General features: G+C 44.5%; 1 protein-coding gene across 4 annotated transcripts in view; it reads left to right on the forward strand.

Moving 5' to 3' along the window:
- PIGC (phosphatidylinositol glycan anchor biosynthesis class C) overlaps nt 1-21,137 on the forward strand; it is a 44,707-nt gene extending 23,570 nt beyond the window's left edge. For 3 of the 4 annotated variants that reach the window (XM_040360122.1, XM_040360120.1, XM_040360123.1), the window contains exon 2: nt 19,898-21,137. In XM_040360122.1, coding sequence (XP_040216056.1) covers nt 19,953-20,906 — 954 coding nt within the window. In that variant the 5' untranslated portion in view covers nt 19,898-19,952 and the 3' untranslated portion in view covers nt 20,907-21,137. Of the gene's footprint in view, nt 1-15,230; nt 15,487-19,897 lie in introns of those variants that run through there. The other variant, XM_040360121.1, reaches the window with a different exon arrangement.
- The last annotated feature ends 2,077 nt before the right edge of the window (nt 21,138-23,214 follow it).

The raw sequence follows: 23,214 nt of genomic DNA on the forward strand, positions 1-23,214 counted from the left end.
CCTGCTTTGACTCTAGGCTCCTTCTCTTCTGCGTGTATGGGCGGAAGCAATGTCATACCTGCAATGGTACGGAGGCGGGTGGGGGCCATCTTCTTCTCACTCGGCTCCATACCACAGAGGGTACAGGATCTGATCGCGCCTCTCCTGCCCCTCTCCCACCGCCGATAAGACCCCTTTCACTGGGTCACTTTGCAGGCGCTATAACTTTAAAAATAGCACCTGCAAAGCGACCTGAAACAGCCGCTGCTGTCTCTCCAGTGTGAAAGACCCAAGGGCTTTCACACTGGAGCGGTGCGCTAGCAGGACGGTAAAAAAAAAAAGTCCTGCTAGCTGCATCTTTGAAACGGTGAAAGAGCGGTGTGTGTAACGCTTCTCCACCACTCCTGCCCATTGAAATCAATGGGGTACCGTGGCTATACTGCCAGCAAAGCACCTCTGCAGCGGTGGTTTTAACCCTTTCTCGGCCGCTAGTGGGGGATAAAAGCACCCCGCCAGCGGCCGACTAGCGACGCAAAATTACGGTAAAGCGCCAAAAAAATAGCGGCGCTTTACCGCCGACACTGTGCCAGGCCCCAGTGTGAAAGGAGCCTTAACCACTTTTTTACTGGGCACTTAAACCCCCTTCCTGCCCAGAGGACTTTTTGCGATTCGGCACTGAGCCGCTTTAACTGACAATTGCGCGGTCGTGCGACGTGGCTCCCAAACAAAATAGACGTCCTTTTTTCCCCACAAATAGAGCTTTCTTTTGGTGGTATTTGATCACCTCTGCAATTTTTATTTTTTGCGCTATAAACAAAAATAGAGCGACAATTTTGAAAAAAATAATATTTTTTACTTGTTGCTATAATAAATAGCTCATTTTTTTTCCTCAGTCTAGGCCGATACGTATTCTACATATTTTTAGTAAAAACAAAAAAAAATCACAATAAGCGACTGGTTTGCGCAAAAGTTATAGCGCCTACAAAATAGGGGACATAATTATTATTATTATTTATATATTTTTTTACTAATAATGGCGGCGATCTGCGATTTTTTATTGGGACTGCGACATTATGGCGGACACATCGGACACTTTTGACACATTTTTGGCACCATTCACATTTATACTGCGATCTGTGCTATAAATATGCACTAATTACTGTATAAATGTGACTGGCATTGAAGGGGTTAACACTAGAGGGTGAGGGAGGGGTTAAATGTGTACCCTGCCTAGTGTTACTAACTGTGGGGGAAGGGGACTGACTGGGGGAGGTGACCGATCTGTGTCCCTATGTACAAGGGACACAGATCGCTTCCCTCTCTCCCTGACAGGACGTGGATCTCTGTGTTTACACACACAGATCCACGTCCTTGTCTCTGTAACCGCCAATCGTGGGTGCCTGGCAGACATCGCGGCCGCCAGGCACGCGCATCGGCATCTCAGTGATGCGGCGGGCACGCGCGCCCCCCAGTGGTCAGGAGGAGCGGAGGCCGTAAAAACACGGCGAGTTAGAGAATTACAACCACCCTGCGGCCGTATAAAGTCGTACGGCCGTCGGGAAGTAGTTAAAGTGATCTTGCAGCAATGTGGACCTGAAGAGTCTGTCACTAAAGGCCCGTACACACGATCAGAATACCAGAAGTACAATTTTGTCCGATGAATGATCTGCCGATTTTCTGACTGTTAGTACGGTGCTTTTGGCAGTCGATTTCTGAATTTTCGGATGACAAAAACTGGATGTGCGGGCTATAACATTTTTGTTGTATGTGAAAACAACGTTTGATTAGTAGAGTTTTCGTCATAAGAGCAAGACTATGCATGCGCAGAAACAAAAGAACACATACACACATACAAAACAATTTAACACATTACATCACTTCTGAAGTTGAATTTGGTTGTACGAGAATTTTTGTATGTTGAGTAACCTCTTCGCTTTCGATATGAATGAATGAATGACTTGTATAGCGCTACACATGCGAACTGAATCGCCTCTAGGCGCTTTTTCCAGCCAGTGTCTGCTTGGCTGGTGCGGTCATTTTACCCCGCAGGATCTCGACACGCTTGGGCGTGAGACTAGCATGCAACAAAAAACTGCCGATAATGGCCCAGATTCAAGAAGCAATTGCGCCCGTGTAACCATGAGTTACACGGCGCAATTGCTTACTTGCTCCGGTGTAACGAGTGCTCCTGATTCAGGAACCTCGTTACAACGGCTGCAGCCTAAAATCTGCGCGGCATAAGGCTCTTATGCCTCGCAGATTTTAGGCTGCATTCTTGCGGGGGCCGCTAGGGGGCGCTCCCATTGTGTATCAGCGTGTAGTATGCAAATTGCATACTACCACTGATTCACAATCTTGCGCGGGCCCCGCGCAAGCCAGGTACGGAGTTTCCGTACGGCTACTTTAGCGCAAGGCTGCTCTTTCTAATAGCAGGGGCAGCCTGTGCTAAAGTATACCGCCGCTCCCGCGTCGCGACGTTCAAATGTTACGTCGTTTGCGTAAGTGCTTGGTGAATGGCGCTGGACACCATTCACGTTCACTTTGAAGCAAGTGACGTCATTTGCCGCAATGCACGTTGGGAAAGTTTCCCGACGGAGCATGCGCTATACGCTCGGCGCGGGAGCGCGCCTAATTTAAATGATTCCCGCCCCCGGCGGGATCATTTAACTTGCGCACGCTTACGCCGGGCAAATTTGCTGGCGCGCCCTCGCAAGTCACGGAGCTACTGCTCCGTGAATCGAGGGCAGCGCAAAATATTTGCGTGGGCGCAGGGCAAAATCGTTGCCCTGCCCCCACGCAAATATCGCGCAAATCTTATTGAATCTGGGCCAGTGTGTCCGATAATCTGATGGTGTGTACCCGGCTTTAGACATTAGCAGGTTGGTGTCAGACCAAAGATAAAGGAAATGTAGGTGCAGTTAAGCTCTTAGAAATGTTATCCTAAACTACATTCCTCCTTCTTTTTCATCATTTTTATGGCCACATAGTGATAGATTTTATTTTTAGTGCTGAACTTTGTTTCTTTTCAACAGGCCGTAATGACGTGCCTCCCTTTTGTGTTGAATTACTAATGGAATAAAAAAGACTTTTTAATGCGCGCCCTTTTCTTTCATTTCGGTTCATGTAGTTCCCCAGATCCAGATCTTGATTTATGTCCATCAGACTGCCGCTGTTGGTTGTGCACAGCCTCGTCGTCTCACTACCGCGGGGAATAATTCCTCCCATTTCAATGAACCGGATCCAGACTGATAGCATTTTTGTGACAAGTCTTTACTTGGCTCTTGGCCCAGTCAGAGAGGCGAGGGAAGTGTAATGAATCGAATCTGAAGGCTTATGGAGGTGAGGAGTTGTCTTCCCAAATAGCTCATGTTGAAGTCTCATTAGACCTGGCCGGGTTGGGTTCCCTTGCATCCTTTCTACAAACGACACAATTACACGCTGTTACTCTTATGTAAATATATACTGTACATAGTGTTGTTTTTTGTTCCAAGATTATTCTAACTGATCAAAATTGTTTACTGAAATTCCCACTAATGAACCTCACCCACTACCCCCTGAGGACAATATAGGCGCAGCCGATCTTCAACATCTAGAACACACCTACTTGTCTTTCTCTGAGACAATGGGGAGTCTTCATTCTAAAATGGGAAGAAAAGACTTGAACTATCTCTCTAATTTACATTGCAAGCACAGCTTTTATACTCAATTGTTTGTGATCACGGCTATCTATATTCATTAGTATTGACATTGTTGTGTATTTGTTACTGAAGATTAGGGGCCAGATTCACAAAGAGATACGACGGTGTATCTACAGATACACCATCGTATCTCTGACGTAAACTGGTCCTATCTATATGCGCCTGATTCATAGAATCAGTTACGCATAGATAGGGCTAAGATCTGACAGTGTTACAATGTGTTACACTGTCGGATCTTTTTTTCAATTTAAAAATGGCGCCGGGGGCGTTCCCGCTGATTTACGATAAATAATATGTAAATCAGCGAGATACGCAAATTCACGAACGTACGCGGACCCGTCGCAGTGTTCTTACGTCGTTTCCGTAGCGGTTTTCCGTTGTATACTTACCCCTTCTTTTATCAGGCGCAGCCAATGTTAAGTATAGCCGGCGTTCCCGCGTCGAATTTGAATTTTCCTACATCGTTTGCGTACGCCGATTCACGAACACGCGCGTCGCAAGTCCCGCTCACGTCGCAACCACTGACGTCCTAGTGACGTCAGTGGGAGCAATGCACGCCGGGAAATTCCCCGGACGGCGCCTGCGCATTTAAATCGGCGCGGGAACGCGCCTGATTTAAATAGTACACTCCCCTAGCCGCGGAATTTGAATTCCGCCGGGGGAGTTAGGATCCGCCGTCGCAAGTTTGGAGGTAAGTTGTTTGTGAATTAGCCACTTGCCTCCTAAACTTGCGGGAGCGGATCTTAATTCACGTAGATCGAGCGGATCTATAGATCCGCTGCGCTACGTGAATCTGGCCCTCTATTTAGATTTCAGCATTTTTAGGAACAAAGGGCCAGATTCAGGTACATTAGCGCCGGTGTAACGTAAGCCGTTTACGTTACACCGCCGCAAGTTTTCAGTTTTAGTGCCCGATCCACAAAGCACTTACCTGGAAACTTGCGGCGGTGTATCGTAAATACGTCCGGCGCAAGGTGGGCCAAATCGAATGGGCGGCTGACACTTAAATTAGGCGTGCGCCCGCGCCGGACCTACTGCGCATGCTCCATTTCCTAACTCCCACCGTGCTTTGCGCGAAGTGACGTAATTTTTTTCGAACAGCGACGCGCGTAGCCTACTTCTGTATTCCCGGACGGCTTACGCAAACGACGTTAAATTTTGAATTTCGACGCGGGAACGACGGCCATACTTTATACAGCAATACGATTGCTGTGTAAAGTTAAGGCACCAAAAAAAACGACTAACTTTAGCGGCGACGTAGCGAACGCGAAAAACCGTCGGGAATCGCCGTAACTCCTAATTTGCATACCCGACGCTGGTTTACGACGCGAACTCCCCCCAGCGGCGGCCGCGGTATTGCATCCTAAGATCTGACAGTGTAAAACAATTACACCTGTCGGATCTTAGGGCTATCTATGCGTAACTGATTCTATGAATCAGTCGCATAGATAGAAACAGGGATACAACGGCGTATCAGGAGATACGCTGTCGTATCTCCACTGTGAATCTGGCCCAAAGAGTTTTAGGATTTTTTCACACTTTAGCGCAATACAGATTGTCTTTTAAATTTATTAAAAGCAGTAGTAAACGGCAGCATAAAAAAATAGGCCCTGGGCAGTTTAATGCAGTGTACACACGATCGGAATTTCCGATGAAAAAAGTTTTTCTTCAAAAATTCCGATCGTGTGTGGGCCCCATCCGACTTATTTCCGTCGGTGTTTAGAAATAGAACAAGTTTTTTTTTTTTTTTTGATGTTCCTATTGTCTGTGTGCAACTCCGACGGAGAAAAAACCCAGGCATGCTGAGAATCAAGTCAACGCATGATCGGAAGCATTGAACTTTATTTTTCTCGGCTCGTCGTAGTGTTTTACATCACCGCGTTTTGGACGGTCGGAATTTGGTCTGGCAGTGTGTATACAAGACAGCTTGAACGGAATTCCGATGAAAAATTCCATCGGAAATTCCGATTGTGTGTACGGGGCATAAGTCATAATATGCTAGCATGCAACGCATACTAGCACATTATGACAAACTTACCTGAAAACAAAGCCCTCCAGCGGCGCACTGTCACAGCTGTAGGTACTTCCATCTTCACCCGGGCCTTCCTTCTGGGTTTGTGGGCTTCAGCCGTATGAATGGTGGAGCCATGATGAGTCACGGCCACAGAAAAGTGTTCTGAATGGACAGAACGGTCCATCCAAAGCCCAGTGTGCATGCCCCAGTGATTTCACTGGCCACTTCTAAAGTAAATATCTCCTAAACACACATGTTTGGGAGATATTTAAAGTGGAGGTCCACCCTAAAAAAAAAAAAATAGCCAAAAAGGCTACAAAAAATTAGAAAACAAATATATATACTTACCAGGAGTGGCTGTTACTAGGCAGTTCATCCTAATCTGCCACTTTCTTGTCTGCGGTGGTCTTCTTTCTTCTCTTCCTTCTGCTGCCTCCTGGGAAATGGGGAGCGGTGCCTTCTGGGACCTTGTGTGTGTCCCAGGAGACATCCGCCCATTCACATAGCGCTACGCGACTCGCACATGCGCAATAGGGAACCGGAAAATGAAGCCACAACGCTTCACTTCCTGATTCCCTTACCGAGGATGGCGGCGGGGCAGCCGAGACTTGAGCGATTGCTCAGCTTTGGCTGCCGACATCGCGGGCACCCTGGACAGGTAAGTGTCCTTATTAAAAGTCAGCGGCTACAGTGTTTGTAGCGGCTGATTTTTTTTTTTTAAACACCGAACCTCCGCTTTAATGTACCTATAGGAAAACCTTATAGGCCTACCTTTCAGGTAAAAATCAAGAAAGGGAATTTTTCTCCGACTTTTTAAACATAAATTACAGTTGCATGGATTTTGCATTGCGGAAGTCTTACCAGGTACCATACCCTGACATGCTGCTGCAGTCGGACCACCGATATGAACTGGCCATAGAGGCTTCATCCTTTACAACAGAGAAAACTGGATTAGAACTTGACTGTGCTGTCATTTCATAAACATTTGCATAACTTCCAATACACAAGTGGACTGTCAAACTCTTTTGTACAGTAGATTTAATTTATTCCAATTTGTCAGTCTTCTTTAGTAGGAGGCAAAATATTTAAGTAGTATTAAACCCTCAGCATTTTTTTGTTTAAAATGGAGGTCCACCCTAAAAAAAAAATAGCCAAAAAAGCTCAAAAAATTAATAAAAACATTGCGGGCAACCTGGACAGGTAAGTGTGCTTATTAAAAGTTTTCTTATATATATATATATATATATATATATATATATATATATATATATAGAGCTTATAATCATATTAATGAAGTCTAGTGCCTGTACCCTTCAATTAGAAGTCCTCTGTCACTGATCTCACATTACAGCATTAGATGGGGAAGAAGGGTTAGACTGGGGCTGAAGTTACAGTAAAACCTTGGTTTGAGAGCGTTTTGCAAGACAAGCAAAATGTTTTAACAAATTTTGCCTTCATATACAAGCAATGTCTTGATATAAGAGTAGTGTCATGTCACAACTGAGTATAAAAAAGAGAGGCGCCTCTAAGTGTAGCAATATGGTTACATTTAACCACTAGTTGGCTCGGCTGCGCAAAATCACGTAGGTATACGTAATTTCGCATTCTTACCATCCGATGCGCATGCCCGGCGGGCGCGATCACCACCGGGCACCCGCTCGTTACAGAGCGAGAACCGGGAGCTGTGTGTGTAAACACACAGCTCCCGGTCCTGTCAGGGGGAGAAATGACTGTTTGTCTGTTCATACAATGTATGAACAGAAGATCAGTCATTTCCTCTAGTCAGTCCCACCCCCCCTTCAGTAAGAACACACCCAGGGAACATAATTAACCCCTTCCTCGCCACCTAGTGTTAACCCCTTTACTGCCAGTGGCATTTTTACAGTAATCAAAGCACTTTTATAGCACCGATCGCTATAAAAATGCCAATGGTCCCAAAAATGTGTCAGAAGTGTCCGCCATAAGGTCGCAGTACTTATAAAAATCGCTGATCGCCGCCATTACTAGTAAAAAAAAAAAAAAATTATAAAAATGCCATAAAACTATCCCCTATTTTGTAGACAATATAACTTTTACGCAAACCAATCAATAAACGCTTATTGCGATTTTTTTTTTTTTATGAAAAATATGTAGAAGAATACGTATCGGCCTAAACTGAGGAAAAAAAAAGTTTTTTTATATATTTTTGGGGGATATTTATTATAGCAAAAAGTAAAAAATATTCATTTTTTTTCAAAATTGTCGCTCTATTTTTGTTTCTAGCGCAAAACATTTAAAACCGCAGAGGTGATCAAATACCACCAAAAGAAAGCTCTATTTGTGGGAAAAAAAGGACGCCAATTTTGTTTGGGAGCCACGTTGCAGGACCGCGCAATTGTCAGTTAAAGCGACACAGTGCCGAATCGCAAAAAGTGGCCCGGTCATTGACCAGCAAAATGGTCAGGGGATGAAGTGGTTAATGAAGGTACAACATTTAGCAACGTATTGCTACACCTAGAGGTGCCTCTCTTCTCTTTTATACCCTGTAAAAAAAATGCTTTGATATACAACCGCTTTGGATTACAAGCATTTTCTGGAATGAATTATGATCGCAAACCAAGGTTTTACTGTAGTTGTATTGAAATAAGTTAATGAGAAGTTTCTTGGCTCTGTATTTCTTTATTGAGTAAACCTATTGGTCAGCTGCTCTATTACTTTTTGAATTTGTGTAACACAAGTTGCAAATGGCAAATATGTAAGACAGTAAAACTGAATTTGTGTAGATGGGAAATGCTTTGCAATTGATTCTCCCCACATTAGCTTTGCTGCTGTTGTAGGTTATAGAAATAAACAACGTGGCAATGATTGAGTATATTTGCTTCCACTCATGTGCCTGTCATGCTCACTGTAATCATCTGTGTGCTTTTCCATTAGGTAGAGTTTATTTTCCTGTATCGGGTTGGAAAGTACTGACAATGTATATCCATCAATCAATCTAGCCATACCCTTACAGCAACAGTACACTGAAAATACAGAAATGCAACACCGGGGTTGGTTTACAACTCATTCACACTTCTGCGAATTGTCATGCGACTTTGGACATCACAAGTCGTACCCCATGTTTTCCCAATAATAACCATTCATATACAGCAGGTACAGAAAAGAATCATCCCCTTTAAATTCATATATGTGCGACTTATAACTATTGTATTAAAACAGCTGGCTGAGTACCCAAACAGTGACTGCATCTGATAAGTTATAGTCACTGGGGTAGATTCAGTAACATTTGCGCATTTTTTACGTAGGCGCAGGGCACCGTTTTTGCCCTGCGCCCCCTGCAAATTTTCTGCGCTACCCTAGATTCACGGAGCAGTAGCTCTGTAAATTGCGTGGGCGATCCGGCAAAATGCCCGGCGTAAGCACGCGCAATTTAAATGATCCCGTAGGGGGCGGGAATAATTTAAATTAGGCGCATTCCCGTGCCGAGCGTAGGGCGCATGCTCAGTCGGGAAACTTTCCCGACGTACATTGCAGCAAATGACGTCGCAAGGACGTCATTTGCTTCAAAGTGAACGTGAATGGCGTCCAGCGCCATTCACGATTCACTTACGCAAACAACGTAAAATGTAAACCTCGCGACGCGGGAACGACGGGTATCCTTAGCATTGGCTGCCCCTGCTTCTAGCATGTGCAGCCTTACGCGAAACCCGACATACGCAAACGACATAAACTGCGTACGCAGGGCTCGCGTAACGTTGTGAATCGGCGTTAGTATGCAATTTGCATACTATACGCTGACCACAACGGGAACGCCACCTAGCGGCCTGCGTAAGAATGCAGCCTAAGATATGAGGGCATAAGAGCCTTATGCCACGCATATCTTAGGCTGCAGTCGGCGTAACGAGCTCTCTGAATCAGGAGAAGTCGTTACGCCGGGGCAAGTAAGCAATTGTGCTGCGTAACTATGGTTACGCAGGCGCAATTGCTCTTTGAATCTGGGCCACTGTCCGGCTATTAATTTTCCACTCCGCTCACACGATTTTTAAATTGACTTTTGTCGAGCCAGGTGGTGCTGACAAGGTCACATGCAGCTCATATTTTGGCTGATTCAGCAGAAATTGGGTAAAATTCAAGCTGCATACGGCTTAAGCCTAGGCTGTATGTGAGCTACTAAGTTACATCCAGCTTTTTGATGACAACAGTCTGTAGATTAAAGTGATATTAAAGTTAACTTAAAAAATGATTATACCTGCTCTTGGCAATAGTTTTGTACAGAGCAGCTTTGATCCTCCTCTTTTAAAGTGATTGTAAGCCCTTTTCCACAAAAGGCGCACTCTATCGCTACTGAGTCCGCCGGCTCAGCGGGAGATCTCTCCACTGATCTCTGCTGAGCCGGCGGATGACAAGTCCCTCTCTGCTCACTGAGGGGGAGGGGCTTGTGCAGCAGTGCTGTCTCCTATGGAGAGACCCGATAAAAACGGACAGCATGTCCGTTTTCATCAGATCCCGCCCGATCCAATCCGCCATGGACGTATGGGGACGTATTTCCAATCCGTCTGATTTTGGCTGATCGGGTTGGATGTCAGCGGACATGTCTCCGCTGACATCCAACGCTCCATAGGACTGCAAAGAGCGGCCGTCCATTTAATGCATAGGATGCATAGGTGAAAAAACACAAGGGTTTACAACCCCTTTAAAGTGGAGGTTCCATCAAAAAAACTATTTTGCTTTAAACTGTAGCTTACGACTAAAAAATAAAAAATTAAATAAAAATGTTTTTACTCATCTGGAAATGCCTGTTGCTATGCGGTCCCACGAAATCTGCCTTTGAAAGCACCTAGGATTCTGACATCATCTCCCTCTAATGCTCCTGGGAAATGTGTGTCATCATTTCCCAGGATGCAGTGCGCTGTCCAATTATCACTCCCTATCCAAGACTTCCAGGAAGTAAATGCCTGTAGGCTTCACAATGCCCACAAGCAAAATGACAACGGTGTAGACATAGTTTTATAAACTATCTTTTTTGAATATCTATGCGGATCGGCGGCAGATTGTAAAATAGAAAGTGACCAGATTTATATTATAAAAACGCAGGATGAAAGGACATATATTTAAAAAATGCTAATTGTGGTTGGAACTCCGCTTTAAGGTCCTCTGCTGGTGCTGGTGCTCCTCCTCTTCTACGAGTACCCCCCATCGCAAGCGGCTTGCAAGTGGGGTACTCATGCATGCTAGCTCCCGAGCCTCGCTCTGTGTGTCCATAAGGCCCCTTCCCCACTCCCTCTTCACTGGCTGTGACTGACAGCAGGAGGCTGCTGTCTCTTAGCCAATGAGGAGGCAGAGACCCAGGAGAACAACTTCTCTTGTGCACATCACTGGATCGCGAATGGGCTCGGGTAGGTGTTGGGGGAGCTGCATACTGAAGATTTCTTGCATAGAATGCATAAAGGTAAAAAAAAACTTCAACCTTTAGAAGCACTGTCACGGCCCATTTCACACGGCCGTCCTGATAAGGTCCGCCTGTCAGTTTTTCAGGTGGACCTGATTGAATGGTCTATTCTCCCAGCAGGTCTAAACGGACTTGTGTCTGTATACACCCACTTACCTCTGATCCCATCTGCAAAAAGAAAAACGGAAGGGGATCCATCCTTTTCTGTCTAGGCGGATCAGAATGGAGGGCAGTCAGGTGTAAATGAACAGCGAAGTCCATTTACACCTGGATGCCCATATAGCAAAACGGGCTCCATTCTGTATAAACTGAGCAGACACCTGTCACCTGCCCGCTCTGCTCTGATCAGCGGACAGATCCCCTGCTGATCAGAATGAAGTCCACTCCATGTGAGAGGGGCCTTAGGCTTTTGGGAATTGTTACTGTGCTGAAATAGGTCAATCTACTATCTTTCTGAGAACTAGCAGTTCTATTCCTTTTTCAGATTGCATTGTTATGGACAATTGCAGACCCATATACAAGGTCCCTCAACACAAAAGGAATGATCTGTTTAACCATATTGGGTAAAACGGGGGTTTTTGTTGCACACATTTGAGAGGCCATAGCTTGGAGGAAGACTCGTGCTTCTTAAAGGTACAGCAACACACCAGAAGCTTAGGCTCACTCAATGGCAGTTGACCTCCAGTGTGTTTCTGAACCAAATCCAACAAAGTAACAAAATAGCAGCTGTCCAAATCGGAACTCTACCCCTGTAATGGAAGGGCTGAGTACTGTAATTTCAACTGTCAAATCAGAACCTGTGTGGGGCAGTAGTTTACAGAGGGACAGAGGAACGGTCATTTACATATTAAACATTATCACCACCACTCTCCCACTGCTCCAGAAACACGGGGATAGGCGTTTTGTGGTTGCATCAAAGAATGGATCTAAAAGAAGGAAGAAGTCCAGCACCATAAGCCATTGCTCCTACACCTATTCACAACTTATGTGCTATTGCTTTGTCCTTAAAGTGATACCAAAGGTTCAAATAATAAAAAAAAAATAACAAACATGTCATACTTACCTCCACTGTGCAGTTCGTTTTGCACCGAGTGGCTCCTGAACACTGTCTTTTGGGGTCCCCCAGCAGCTCTCACGGCTCCTCCCCACATCAGATAACCCCCTAGGAGAAGCGCTCTCCTGGGGGGTTACCTTGCAGGTGCACTCCTGTGTCCAGCATTTGGCATCCATAGCCGCTGAATGCAGGACTCGTCCCCGCCCACCAGCGCCCGTGTCATTGTATTTGTTTGACAGCAGCGGGAGCCAATGGCTACGCTGCTATCAATCTATCCAATCAAAAATCGAGAACCCCGGGCAGAGAGGCGGCGCATCCTTGCCGTGGGACATTCCATTCCAGGGCTCAGGTAAGTAAAACGGTGGAAGGAAGGGGGCGAGGGTTGGGGGGACGGTGACTGTCAACCTTTTTTTTACCTTAATGCATACTAAAAAAACAGGAGGGTTTACAACCCTTTAATGCATATTTTTGCTTACTTTGATTTATGTGCTTTCTTACCTGAACTAAAATAAGCTTGTGTATGAGTCCTGAAAAGGTAGGTAAACCAAAGATCTGTTTCATTGGGGTGGATTTACTAAAGGCCAATAGTCTGTGCACTCTGCAATGTGCATTTGCTCCATAGCTTAATAAATCATAAATCATCCAATCATATGCAAGCAAAAATGCATTTTTTTTTTCCTCACATGTGATTGGGTATTCTTTTGTAAAGTGAAGCTTTACCTCATTTACTAAGCTCTGGAGAAACTGCACTTTGCAAAGTGCACAGTCTATTTCCCATTAGTAAATCAACCTACCCCATAGTATGTAGGCAACACTGTCATACTGATCACCCTGCGTCACCGATCTCCATTTGTAGGTATGGGGTATTTTTAGTTTTTGAGTTGTTTAAAAATGACTTTCAGGTCACTTTATTACTCCAACTGTTTACTGAATCCAGAATCTAATATTATAGCCGTTTCTATCATCAGAAATTGGTTTGTGTGTCTTTAGCAATTTTTTATATGACTAAACTGCAATACGTAATGCGTAGTAAACCTACCGAGCTTTCAGCAGACGCCCCTGCTGGCGATGCATCACATCTCTGGGGTCTTCAGACTGCTCAGTTCTTATTACATATTCCTGCAAAGTACAAATGGTTTTAATGAAAGACATAACAAAGTTCCAATATACAGTACCTGCTAAATCAATGTGTGCATGATTTTGTGTAAGCACAGATACACTGTCTCCACCTGCTGGCCAGTTATGTGCATTGCATTGACAAAGCAATACTGACTTTGGCAGACCTGTACATGTATGTGAAAGATAAACACATTCAAAGGGCAGGTTCATTAGAGGTCTTATCCTATAATTATTGTTAGGCACCAGATCTACGAAATGTATCACATACTTAGAAGGTGTCGGCTGGTTCTGTAAATCTTCCTTGTGAATCATATTATTTAGGATGCATGTTGTGTATTGCAGTTTATATAGAAACTGTCCATACATGGCCTGATCGATGCAAATGGTGTGACCCGGACTCAATTAACCACCAAGGGGATGGAGATCAACAAAGTTTTTCCCTAGCTAGCATGCCCTGCAAAGGAAAGATGCACTTGAAAACAAAATATGCTTATGCCCTGAGCTAACAGATCCCACCCTCTCTAGATATTTATAACCTACTAAGATCTAACTGCTAATGCCTCTGTTGTATATTTACATCCCAACTTGTCATGCGACTTTGAACCATCAAATCGCATGACAAATCGCACCGGTGTGAACCAGGGCTAAGATTTAAAGTACCGTATTTTCCCCCTGAAAATAGGGGGCAAATCATGGGTGCGTGTTATACACGATATGTTACCTCCTGTTTACTCGGCTTTCACTCAGCAGTCACACACATCCCCACCTCCACCATCAGAATTGGACCAGTGTTGTGTTTATCATAAGAGCTGGTCCAATGCCGGTGGCGGAATTGGGACTCTGTGATTGTGAGAGTCGACTAAACAGGAGATGATGGCTTTGACTTCCGGCACTGATCAGGCTGCATTGATGAGAGATAGTGGGGCTGCAGATGGGCATTGATCAGGCTGCAGATGGGCATTGATCAGGCTGCAGATGGGCATTGATCAGGCTGCAGATGGGCATTGATCAGGCTGCAGATGGGCATTGATCAGGCTGCAGATGGGCATTGATCAGGCTGCAGATGGGCATTGATCAGGCTGCATTGAGGCTGCAGATGGGCATTGATCAGGCTGCATTGAGGCTGCAGATGGGCATTGATCAGGCTGCATTGAGGCTGCAGATGGGCATTGATCAGGCTGCATTGAGGCCGCAGATGGGCACTGATAAGGCTACTTCGATGGCACTGACCCTTATTTTTCTTTAAAGTTATTTATTTAAAAAATGTTTTTTTTCCCCTGAAACTTCCCTCTTAAAATTAAGGTGCGTGTTATACACCAATAAATACGGTATACTTCAAAACAAAATAAATAACCTATTCAGTACATCTCTGCAATACCTTCACATTTCCCCAGGTTCTATCCTTATCATGCTCCTAACTTCCTGTTAGAGCTGAAAGCAGTTTTTCTGCTGCACTGAAATTCCAAGCAGTGTTGTCGCCACTGCCCAATTCTCTTTTACTGAATTGCATAACACCTCCCTCTCTTCTCATCGACATAACATAAAGAGGAGATGCTTTGTAGTTTACAGAGAATAACTGCGCAGGGCTTGGGATTTAGTGATGCAGAGTGCACTGTTAGGATCTCACTGGATTTCTGCCAGGATCAGCTGGCATTTTTTGTACTTGCAGTGCAGAGATAGAACATATGGAAATGTGCATGTGTATAAATGTGTTTCAGAAATGGATTGAATACGTTTTTGTTTTTAATCTTACCCAGACATACACTTTAAAAGAGGACCTTCCAGCTACCTATCCAAACTAAATACAGCCAGCCCAAGTATTGAAAGTATCAGAAAAGAAGGTATATACTGTATGTAGAAAAAAAAGTGTATGGAGGGGAAAGTGCAAAAATTGGTTAAAAGTCAACTTTTAAATAAAAGGTATCAAAACGGCACATTGGTGAGCATTGGTAACATCAGTTAAAGTGCCACTGATTTCCCCTAGTAGATCACATTTTAATGTAGTAGCGTTAGGATTACGTGTAGAGGGGGATATCATCTCGCCCGCATACCTGCTCTACTTGGCTGTGGTTGAATGGACACGTCACTAAGAATCTGAGCTCATGCTGGGAGTTGGATTGCAGGTTTCCCGAGAGCTGATCACTGTGAGCCAAGTCTTGGAGTGGCCGGCGTAATCTTGGAGCGCTTCCGATATGTAAGCACATCATTATTATTGTCAACGTTACATTTAGTATTAGTGTCAATGTAAAAAAAGCTGCAATTATATATTTGATTAAATCCATCAAGTTATGATATAAAGCAATGTATGTATATAATAGTGTACAGTTTTGGCATGTACAATATCCTGTATATATTGGCAAGAAAGGGAATTCCTTTAGAGTGGCCTTTCTAAATTTTTAGGCCCCTTGCTCTTAAAGCGGAGTTCCACCCTAAAGGGGAAGTTCCGCTTTAAGCACTCCCTCCCCCCCCATATATGCCACATACGGCATGTCATTTTTGGGGTAGGAGTGGGTACCTAGTTTTGACTGGTACCTGCTCCCACTTCCGCTCGGGCTGCCTAGATTGCTCGAGCGGAAGTTTTTTTTCCCCCTCTCCCTCCTTGCAGATTGCCCTACCAATAGGGAAGCTCTGCGTGACTGGCGCACACGCAGTGTGCACCCGGCTGTGAACCTGCAAGCTGTCACAGCCGGGTGCCCACACTTGCAATGCCAGTGTTCTGTCAAAGTGCCAGGCTATCGAATGGTGCCCGGGTGGAAGTGTGCATGTGCCGCACGGAGCCGCAGAACAGCTGAGTTTACGATCTTGTGTGGCCAAGGCACATTCATATAGGTGAGGGGCAGATATTTTACTCGAAGGGGTTGGATTTTTCAATGATGGGCAGTGCTGGGGGGTGGAATTTTTATCGATGGCCAAAGAAATCTGCAAAAGAAATCTTTATCTGCTATTAATTTTGAATGCTTGTGGGGCATCTTTAGTCAATTGAAGGGCGCCTTTTTCTATATTAGATAAAGATATCTTTAGTAGATTTGTGTGGCCATCAATAAAAATTCTGCCCCAGCACTGCCCATCATTTAAAAATCTGCCCCCTTCATGTAAGTATCCACCCCTCTCCTACATGTAAACTCGGCTGTCCGGAGGGTCCGTTCTGCGCATGAGCAGTTCTGGCTGGGCATTTTTCAATAGGGAGCATTTCTCGACGGGACACCGGCACCACGGAGAGGCGAGGGAAAGAAGCGAGGAACAGGTGAGTGTGTGTTTTATTAAAAGTCGGCAGCTACACTTTTTGCCCTTGCCCTCTCTAGGCTGACTTTTCTTTTACTCTTATGAATAAACAATCAAGTCTGTGCGATAGAGCTTCCATCTAGTACACAGGCTCCGCACCGGCAGCTCCATCACACAGCCCCAACTGCGCTGCTTGTTTGTTCATGATAGTAATAAATCGGACAGCTTTGCGCCTCTGCAGTTGCTTTTGAACATTCACATCCCCGGTGACTTGTCGGTATGGTTCCCCTATCGAGATGGTTCCTGTAAGGACTGCGCAGGCGCAATCCTTGCCGACGGAAATCTCCGAACCTCGGCCGGCATCCAGGCTCATTTCTTAACATCCCCGTGGATTGGAGGATGTTAAAAAAAGAGCCAGGAGGCCGACTGGCCCCTTACCTCAAATTCCACGTCGCCCTGGAGGTTCGGTGATTTCCGTCGGCAAGGATTGCGCCTGCGCAGTCCTTACAGGAACCATCTCAATAGCCGGAACCATATCGCCAGATCACCGTCATATAGATTACACAACACCCAGCACTGAATGGTGTTTACAGTTTATAAATTGAAAAGTCGGAGATATCGGGGGCCAATGCCATGTATGACACAGCTCTGTAGCATTGCCTGTTCATTCATAATAGTAAAAGATCAATCGGAGCTCAGAGCTGTGCATTTACAAGCAAACTGCAGGATAAAAGAAAAAGGTTTCTTTTAAAATTACTTTTTTATTTTTAATTCACTGTATTTCACCGTGGCAGCTATCACCGTGCCTCTCTCTGTACAGGACGCAGTGACAGCTAGAGCCAGCGGATGTTTTCTTGTAAACAAATCCATGTGATCACTGTGTTTGATTATCATGGTATCACGTGATCAGGATCAAATTGTTATAGTTTGTTCCCGCCACTGTCATTGTCACTTTAGCAGGACAGTGTTGTCTGCAGGTAAACATGAAGATCAATATAAATAAAGTTATGGGAAATAGAAAGTATAATCAATATACTGAATACTATCATTACTGCACGCAGTTATCAGAATACAGTTATCTTGGGATAGTGGTTGTTTAGTGCAGTCTGAACAGTGAGGCTCAGTCACACCATGTTCATTTATCTGCACTGATCAACAGAGGGTCAGCACAGGGATACATAGAAAATAATAGTTTTCTATCTGCCTTGCTCACAATATAGAGGTGTATGTCTGCAGTGTTACATAACACAATGCACAGAAATGCATGGAAACTTGGGTCACTGCAGTGGGCTCAACAATAAAAATTAATAAAAAGAGTGAGAATGTTGGCCCAGTAAAATTTAGTGCAACACATTAAAAATGCATGTCAATGCACATTAACCACTAAAGGACCGAGCCTGTTTTTCAGACTCAGTGTTTACAAGTTTAAAACAGTTTTTTTTTGCTCGAAAATTACTTATAACCTCCAAACATTATATATATATATTTTTTTTTTTCTAACACCCTAGAGCAGGGGTGTCCAACTCAATTTCATTGTGGGCCGCATGAGCATTATGATTGTCCTCAAAAGGGCCGCTTGTACCTGTAAGATAAGATGTCCAGCGCATCTCCTCCCCTTACATTAGATGTCAAGAGCCACCCCACCATCAGAAGTTGAGTCCCCCACTCTCTCTTACATCACAGTGCACCCCCCTTTCTTTATGCAGCTGCTGGGAAGAAGGCTGAATGCATTGCTTGAAAGCAGAAAGTGTAAGGGTCTGTAGTAAGACCAGAGGAGGGCTGGAGCTCAGGAGAGGTGCGATAGCCACATTAAATGGCCTGGAGGGCCGGATTCTTAAAGTGGTGACGTATATATACGTGAGCCGGTCCTTTAAGTGGTAATATGTATTTTTTCTGTGCTGTTTAAGGCTGCTTTTACACTAAAAGCTTTACCATCTTTTTGTGGCACTTTTCGGCCACTAGCGGGACGCTTTTAACCCCAGCAAGCAGCTGAAAAAGGGTTAAAACTGCTGGCAAGGCGCTGCTACAGTAGCGCTTTTCTGGTGGTTCGGCGGCACTGCCCATTGATTTCAGAGGGCAGGGGCGCTTTATGAGCGCTGAGTTCACCGCTCCTAATGCACTCCAAAGAAGCTGCTGGCAGGACTTTTTCTGACACTCTGCCAGCGCACCGCTCCAGTGGGAAAGCCCACTGGAGTGAATGAAGCCGCTCTTTCAGGGCACTTTGCAGGTGCTATTTTTAGCGATATAGCGCCTGCAAAGCCACTCAGTGTGAAAGGGGTCTAATGCACTGTGTGGTGTGAATAAAACCTAAAAGATGTGCTTTTGTGTTTTTTTTCTTTTTTTTTTTTTGTGAATTACTGCACATTCCAGTTTTTTTTTTTTTTTATAAGAAGCATTGTGCTGAATGGACTCACCGCCTCTTGTACTGTACAGTGATGGGCACTGTGCTGCATCTTGTGTGTGGATAAAACCCATCTGGTTTGGGTACACTGTCAATGTTTAGTACTGACACCTAGAAGGAAGATAAAAGGGTTAAATACATTCTCTCTGGCTTGTCATTTTAAAGTGTCACTAAACCCAAATGATAAAAAGCTATCAAACGCTTTATTACATGCTGTTTATACTCACTATGGAATTTGTTTTCCGCATTCTGCAAAAAAATTGTTGATTTTCCAGAGCAGTGTTGGTAGCTCTGCACATACTCAGTTTGCGTGGGTTTCTGTTCTGAGCATTTCCTCCCTATCACATCTGAGCAGCCCATGTTACTAGAGTCACACGTGTGTGTGTGTGTGTGTGTGTGTGTGTGTGTGTGTGTGTGTATAAACAGTGGTAAATGACAGCTCACTCCCTCCCTCCTCCTCCATGCCCCTTGACCAGCTAAACACAATAGGGGTGGGAAATTACATGTAGATTAATGATGGCTTCACCTCCCTCTGATTCTAAGACAGGCTGGAGGGGCGTGACACAGCCTGTGACTGGCAGAAATCCACCCACACCATGTTAATGACAAAAAATAATAAAGATTTGATTTCAAATATATATTTGTATGACAATTTGTATGCCGTCGTTTTTCACAATCGTGTGTATGCAAGGCAGGCTTGACAAGAATCGCGTCAAGGAAAAACGTCGTTTTTTCTAGGACATTAAAAACGGTCGTGTGTATGCGACATAACTCTCTCTCCCTCTTTATCCATAGCTTTAAAAATGAGTTGGCCTTGAATAATTGTCTGGGTAGATTCATATACCGGAAACAACTAATAGCAAATGGATAAAAAGTTACCTAAATCTACAAGTATTTTCAATATAATTTTTTATTTTCAAAAAATTTCTTTTTCACAACCATAACTTTTTTTTTTACATTTTATTGTGTTCTTTTTTTACAGGCAATGACATTTGGATTTCCATTTGGAACCTAGTTGTACACGGAAGTAGGAAGATATGAGCCCAGTTCGGCATAGCTCTAAGTCTGGTGCCTATACAGATGTAACATGGAGACGGAGCTCTTCTTCACCAGATCCGGTGGATGGCCACCCTCCTTGGAAGAAGGTCCTCTATGAAAGACAGCCATTCCCCGACAATTACGTTGATAAAAGTTTCCTGGAAGAGCTAAGGAAGAATATCTATGTCCGACGCTACAGCTACTGGGCTGTGGTGTTTGAATCTGTGGTTGTAATCCACCAGCTATGTAGTGTCTGTTCTTTTTCAGTGATTTGGTGGTATATGGACCAGGACTTGTTGTCCCCTCAGAAGCTATGTGGGGTTGGGTTGGCCTTCACACTCCTTGGCTATCTCATATTTGATGCAGTGGACAAAGGAGCTGGGCGGAAGGACAATGGACGGACTCGCTGGTATGATCTGAAGAGTTCCTTGGTGTTTGTAGCTTTCACTTATGGTTTCTCTCCAGTGCTGAAAACATTGACCGAGTCCATCAGCACAGATACCATCTATGCCATGTCTGTGCTCATGCTCATAGGACATCTCGTCTTCTTCGATTATGGAGCCAATGCAGCAGTGGTCTCTAACACATTGTCCATTAATATGGCCATTTTTGCTTCCGTTTGTTTGGCCTCGCGCCTTCCTCGCTCACTGCATGCATTTACTATGGTGACTTTTGCCATCCAGATTTTTGCCCTTTGGCCAAGCCTGCAGAGGAAGCTAAGAGCTTACACTCCGCGGACTTACACGTGCGTCACATTTCTCTTTGCTGTGTTTTCTGTGACAGGGCTGCTAAGTATATCTAGTGTTGGAGCCCTGCTTTTCTTCTCGCTGCTTGGATCTGTGACATTCCTGTGCCCCTACATCCTCATCCGACTACAGCTGTTCAAAGATAACATCCACGGGCCTTGGGATGAGGCAGAAATCAAGGAAGACCTTTCCCGCTTTCTTGACTAAAACGTTTTAACATGCAACTTTTATTGTATTTTAATGTTAAATTATGTTTTAAAGTAACAAATGAGAATGTATCTTATCAGAAGAGTAATAAAATCATATTGGTCTTTTTTTACCTACTGCTGGCTTTCAATACATAAATATTGCCACTAGAGGGAACCATTTCCTCACTTCATTCTGTATTTTATTCACAATGAAAAAGGTAAATAAAAGTGGCTGTGTTGTCAATTTAAATATTATTTCCTGCGCAGATCCATTTTAATACATTATGGTTAACAAAGTATTCCTTATTAAAGGGGTTGTAAAGGTTAAATTTTTTTTCCCCTAAATCGCTTCCTTTACCTTAGTGCAGTCCTCCTTCACTTACCTCATCCTTCCATTTTCCTTTTAAATGTCCTTATTTCTTCTGAGAAATCCTCACTTCCTGTTCTTCTGTCTGTAACTCCACACAGTAATGCGAGGCTTTCTCCCTGGTGTGGAGTGTCGTGCTCGCCCCCTCCCTTTGACTACAGGAGAGTCAGGACGCCCACTAACACACAGCTCCTTTCTCTATGTGCAACGTAGAGACCGTCCTGACTCTCCAGTAGTCCAAGGGAGGGGGCGGGCACGACACTCCACACCAGGGAGAAAGCCTTGCATTACTGTGTGGAGTTACAGACAGAAGAACAGGAGGTGCGCTGGCAGTTAAAACCGCACTGCTAGCGGCCGAATATCGCAGTAAAAACTACGGTATAGCGGCGCTAAAAATAGCGCCGCTATACCGTAGTTTTTACTGCGATATTCGGCCGCTAGCAGTGCGGTTTTAACCCCTGCTAGCGGCCAAAAAAGGGTTAATACCACCGGCAATGCGCCTTTGCAGAGGCGCATTGCCAGCGGTATTACCGCTGTTTCCCATTGCTTTCAATGGAAAGGAGCGGTAAAAACCCTGCTCCTTCGCCGCTCCAAACATGCGGCTAGCAGGACTTTTGGAGCGGTCCTGCTAGCGCGCCGCTTCAGTGTGAAAGCCTTCGGGCTTTCACACTGAAGACTGCAGGTCAGGATTTTTTTCAGACGGTATTTAGGCCTGAAAAACGTTTCGGTGTGAAAGAAATCCTTCGATTGCCCTTCTAAATGTTTTTTTTCTTTGTCTGAATTTCTCACTTCCTGTTTCTCCTCAGGGATGAGCTCCGGCGTGTTCACACACTCCATGTGCAGAGCCCGCCAGGAAGCCAGCACGGTGCTGCACTAATCACAGGCAGTGAGACATTTCCCGATCTCTGCAGCCGAGCATCGGGACAATGTCTCCCTGCCTGTGATTAGCGCAGCGCCGTGCCGGCTTCCTGGCGGGCTCTGCACATGGAGTGTGCGAACACGCCGGAGCTCATCCCTACTCCTCAGTAAGCTGTTCTGGCTGACTAACCCCCATGAATGATGGTGGCAAGCTTACTGAGGAGAAACAGGAAGTGAGAAATTCAGACAAAGAAAAAAAACATTTAGAAGGGAAATCAAAGGAAAGGGTAAGTGAACCAACAATGCACTAGCTTAAAGGAACCGATTTAGAAAATGAAAAACAAACCTTTACAACCCCTTTAATTGGCTTCTTTTACCATAGTACTATCACAGCAGGATTTGTTATCTGAATAAATGTTGCCTGTTTATGTGGATGTATTTCCATGTCCAGCCAAAACGTTTGTTTTCTTTTCGTTTTGGAAAGAGCAGGGAAGGAATAAATCCTCTGCTATTTAGGGCTCTGAAAGATTTCCCCCAAATAAAGTTGGCCATATACCAGTAGAATTTCTTTCAAACCCTCATACGGAAACTCTGAAAGAATGTTTATCAGTGCATCAGATCTTTCCATCAATGAAGCGGGCCATAGACGGTTTGAATCTCGGCTGCTTCAACATGCCATTCAAGCCATGTATGGGCAGGCTGAATGTACCCAAGTTGATCGATCAATCGATCAACTTGTGTGCAGCCATCATGTCGGATTTTACATGTGATTATTGTGCTAGCGAGGAGAGATTCCTCGATCAACACTGACGTGATGGCAGGAAAGAAATTCGCTCAATCTACGGCCGGCTTTAGTATTTTGTCCAAAAGCCTTTGATCGGACCCGATATCTAAACTGAATACTAGATGTAATAACCGGGTTTCTCTTTTGCCAATAAAATGCTCATGGCAATCTGTACAACTTTATCCAAACAAAAACCACATTCACAGTTAGAATTTCAAAATAAATGTCAAGCTTTTTGAGTACTACAATCAAAACTGTTCGTCAGTTGGACCCCACTAACAATCGGAGATTTGAACAAATGTTTAAAAAAAAAAAAAA

Source organism: Rana temporaria, chromosome 7 (assembly GCF_905171775.1).
Source record: "Rana temporaria chromosome 7, aRanTem1.1, whole genome shotgun sequence".
NCBI lineage: Eukaryota > Metazoa > Chordata > Amphibia > Anura > Ranidae > Rana > Rana temporaria.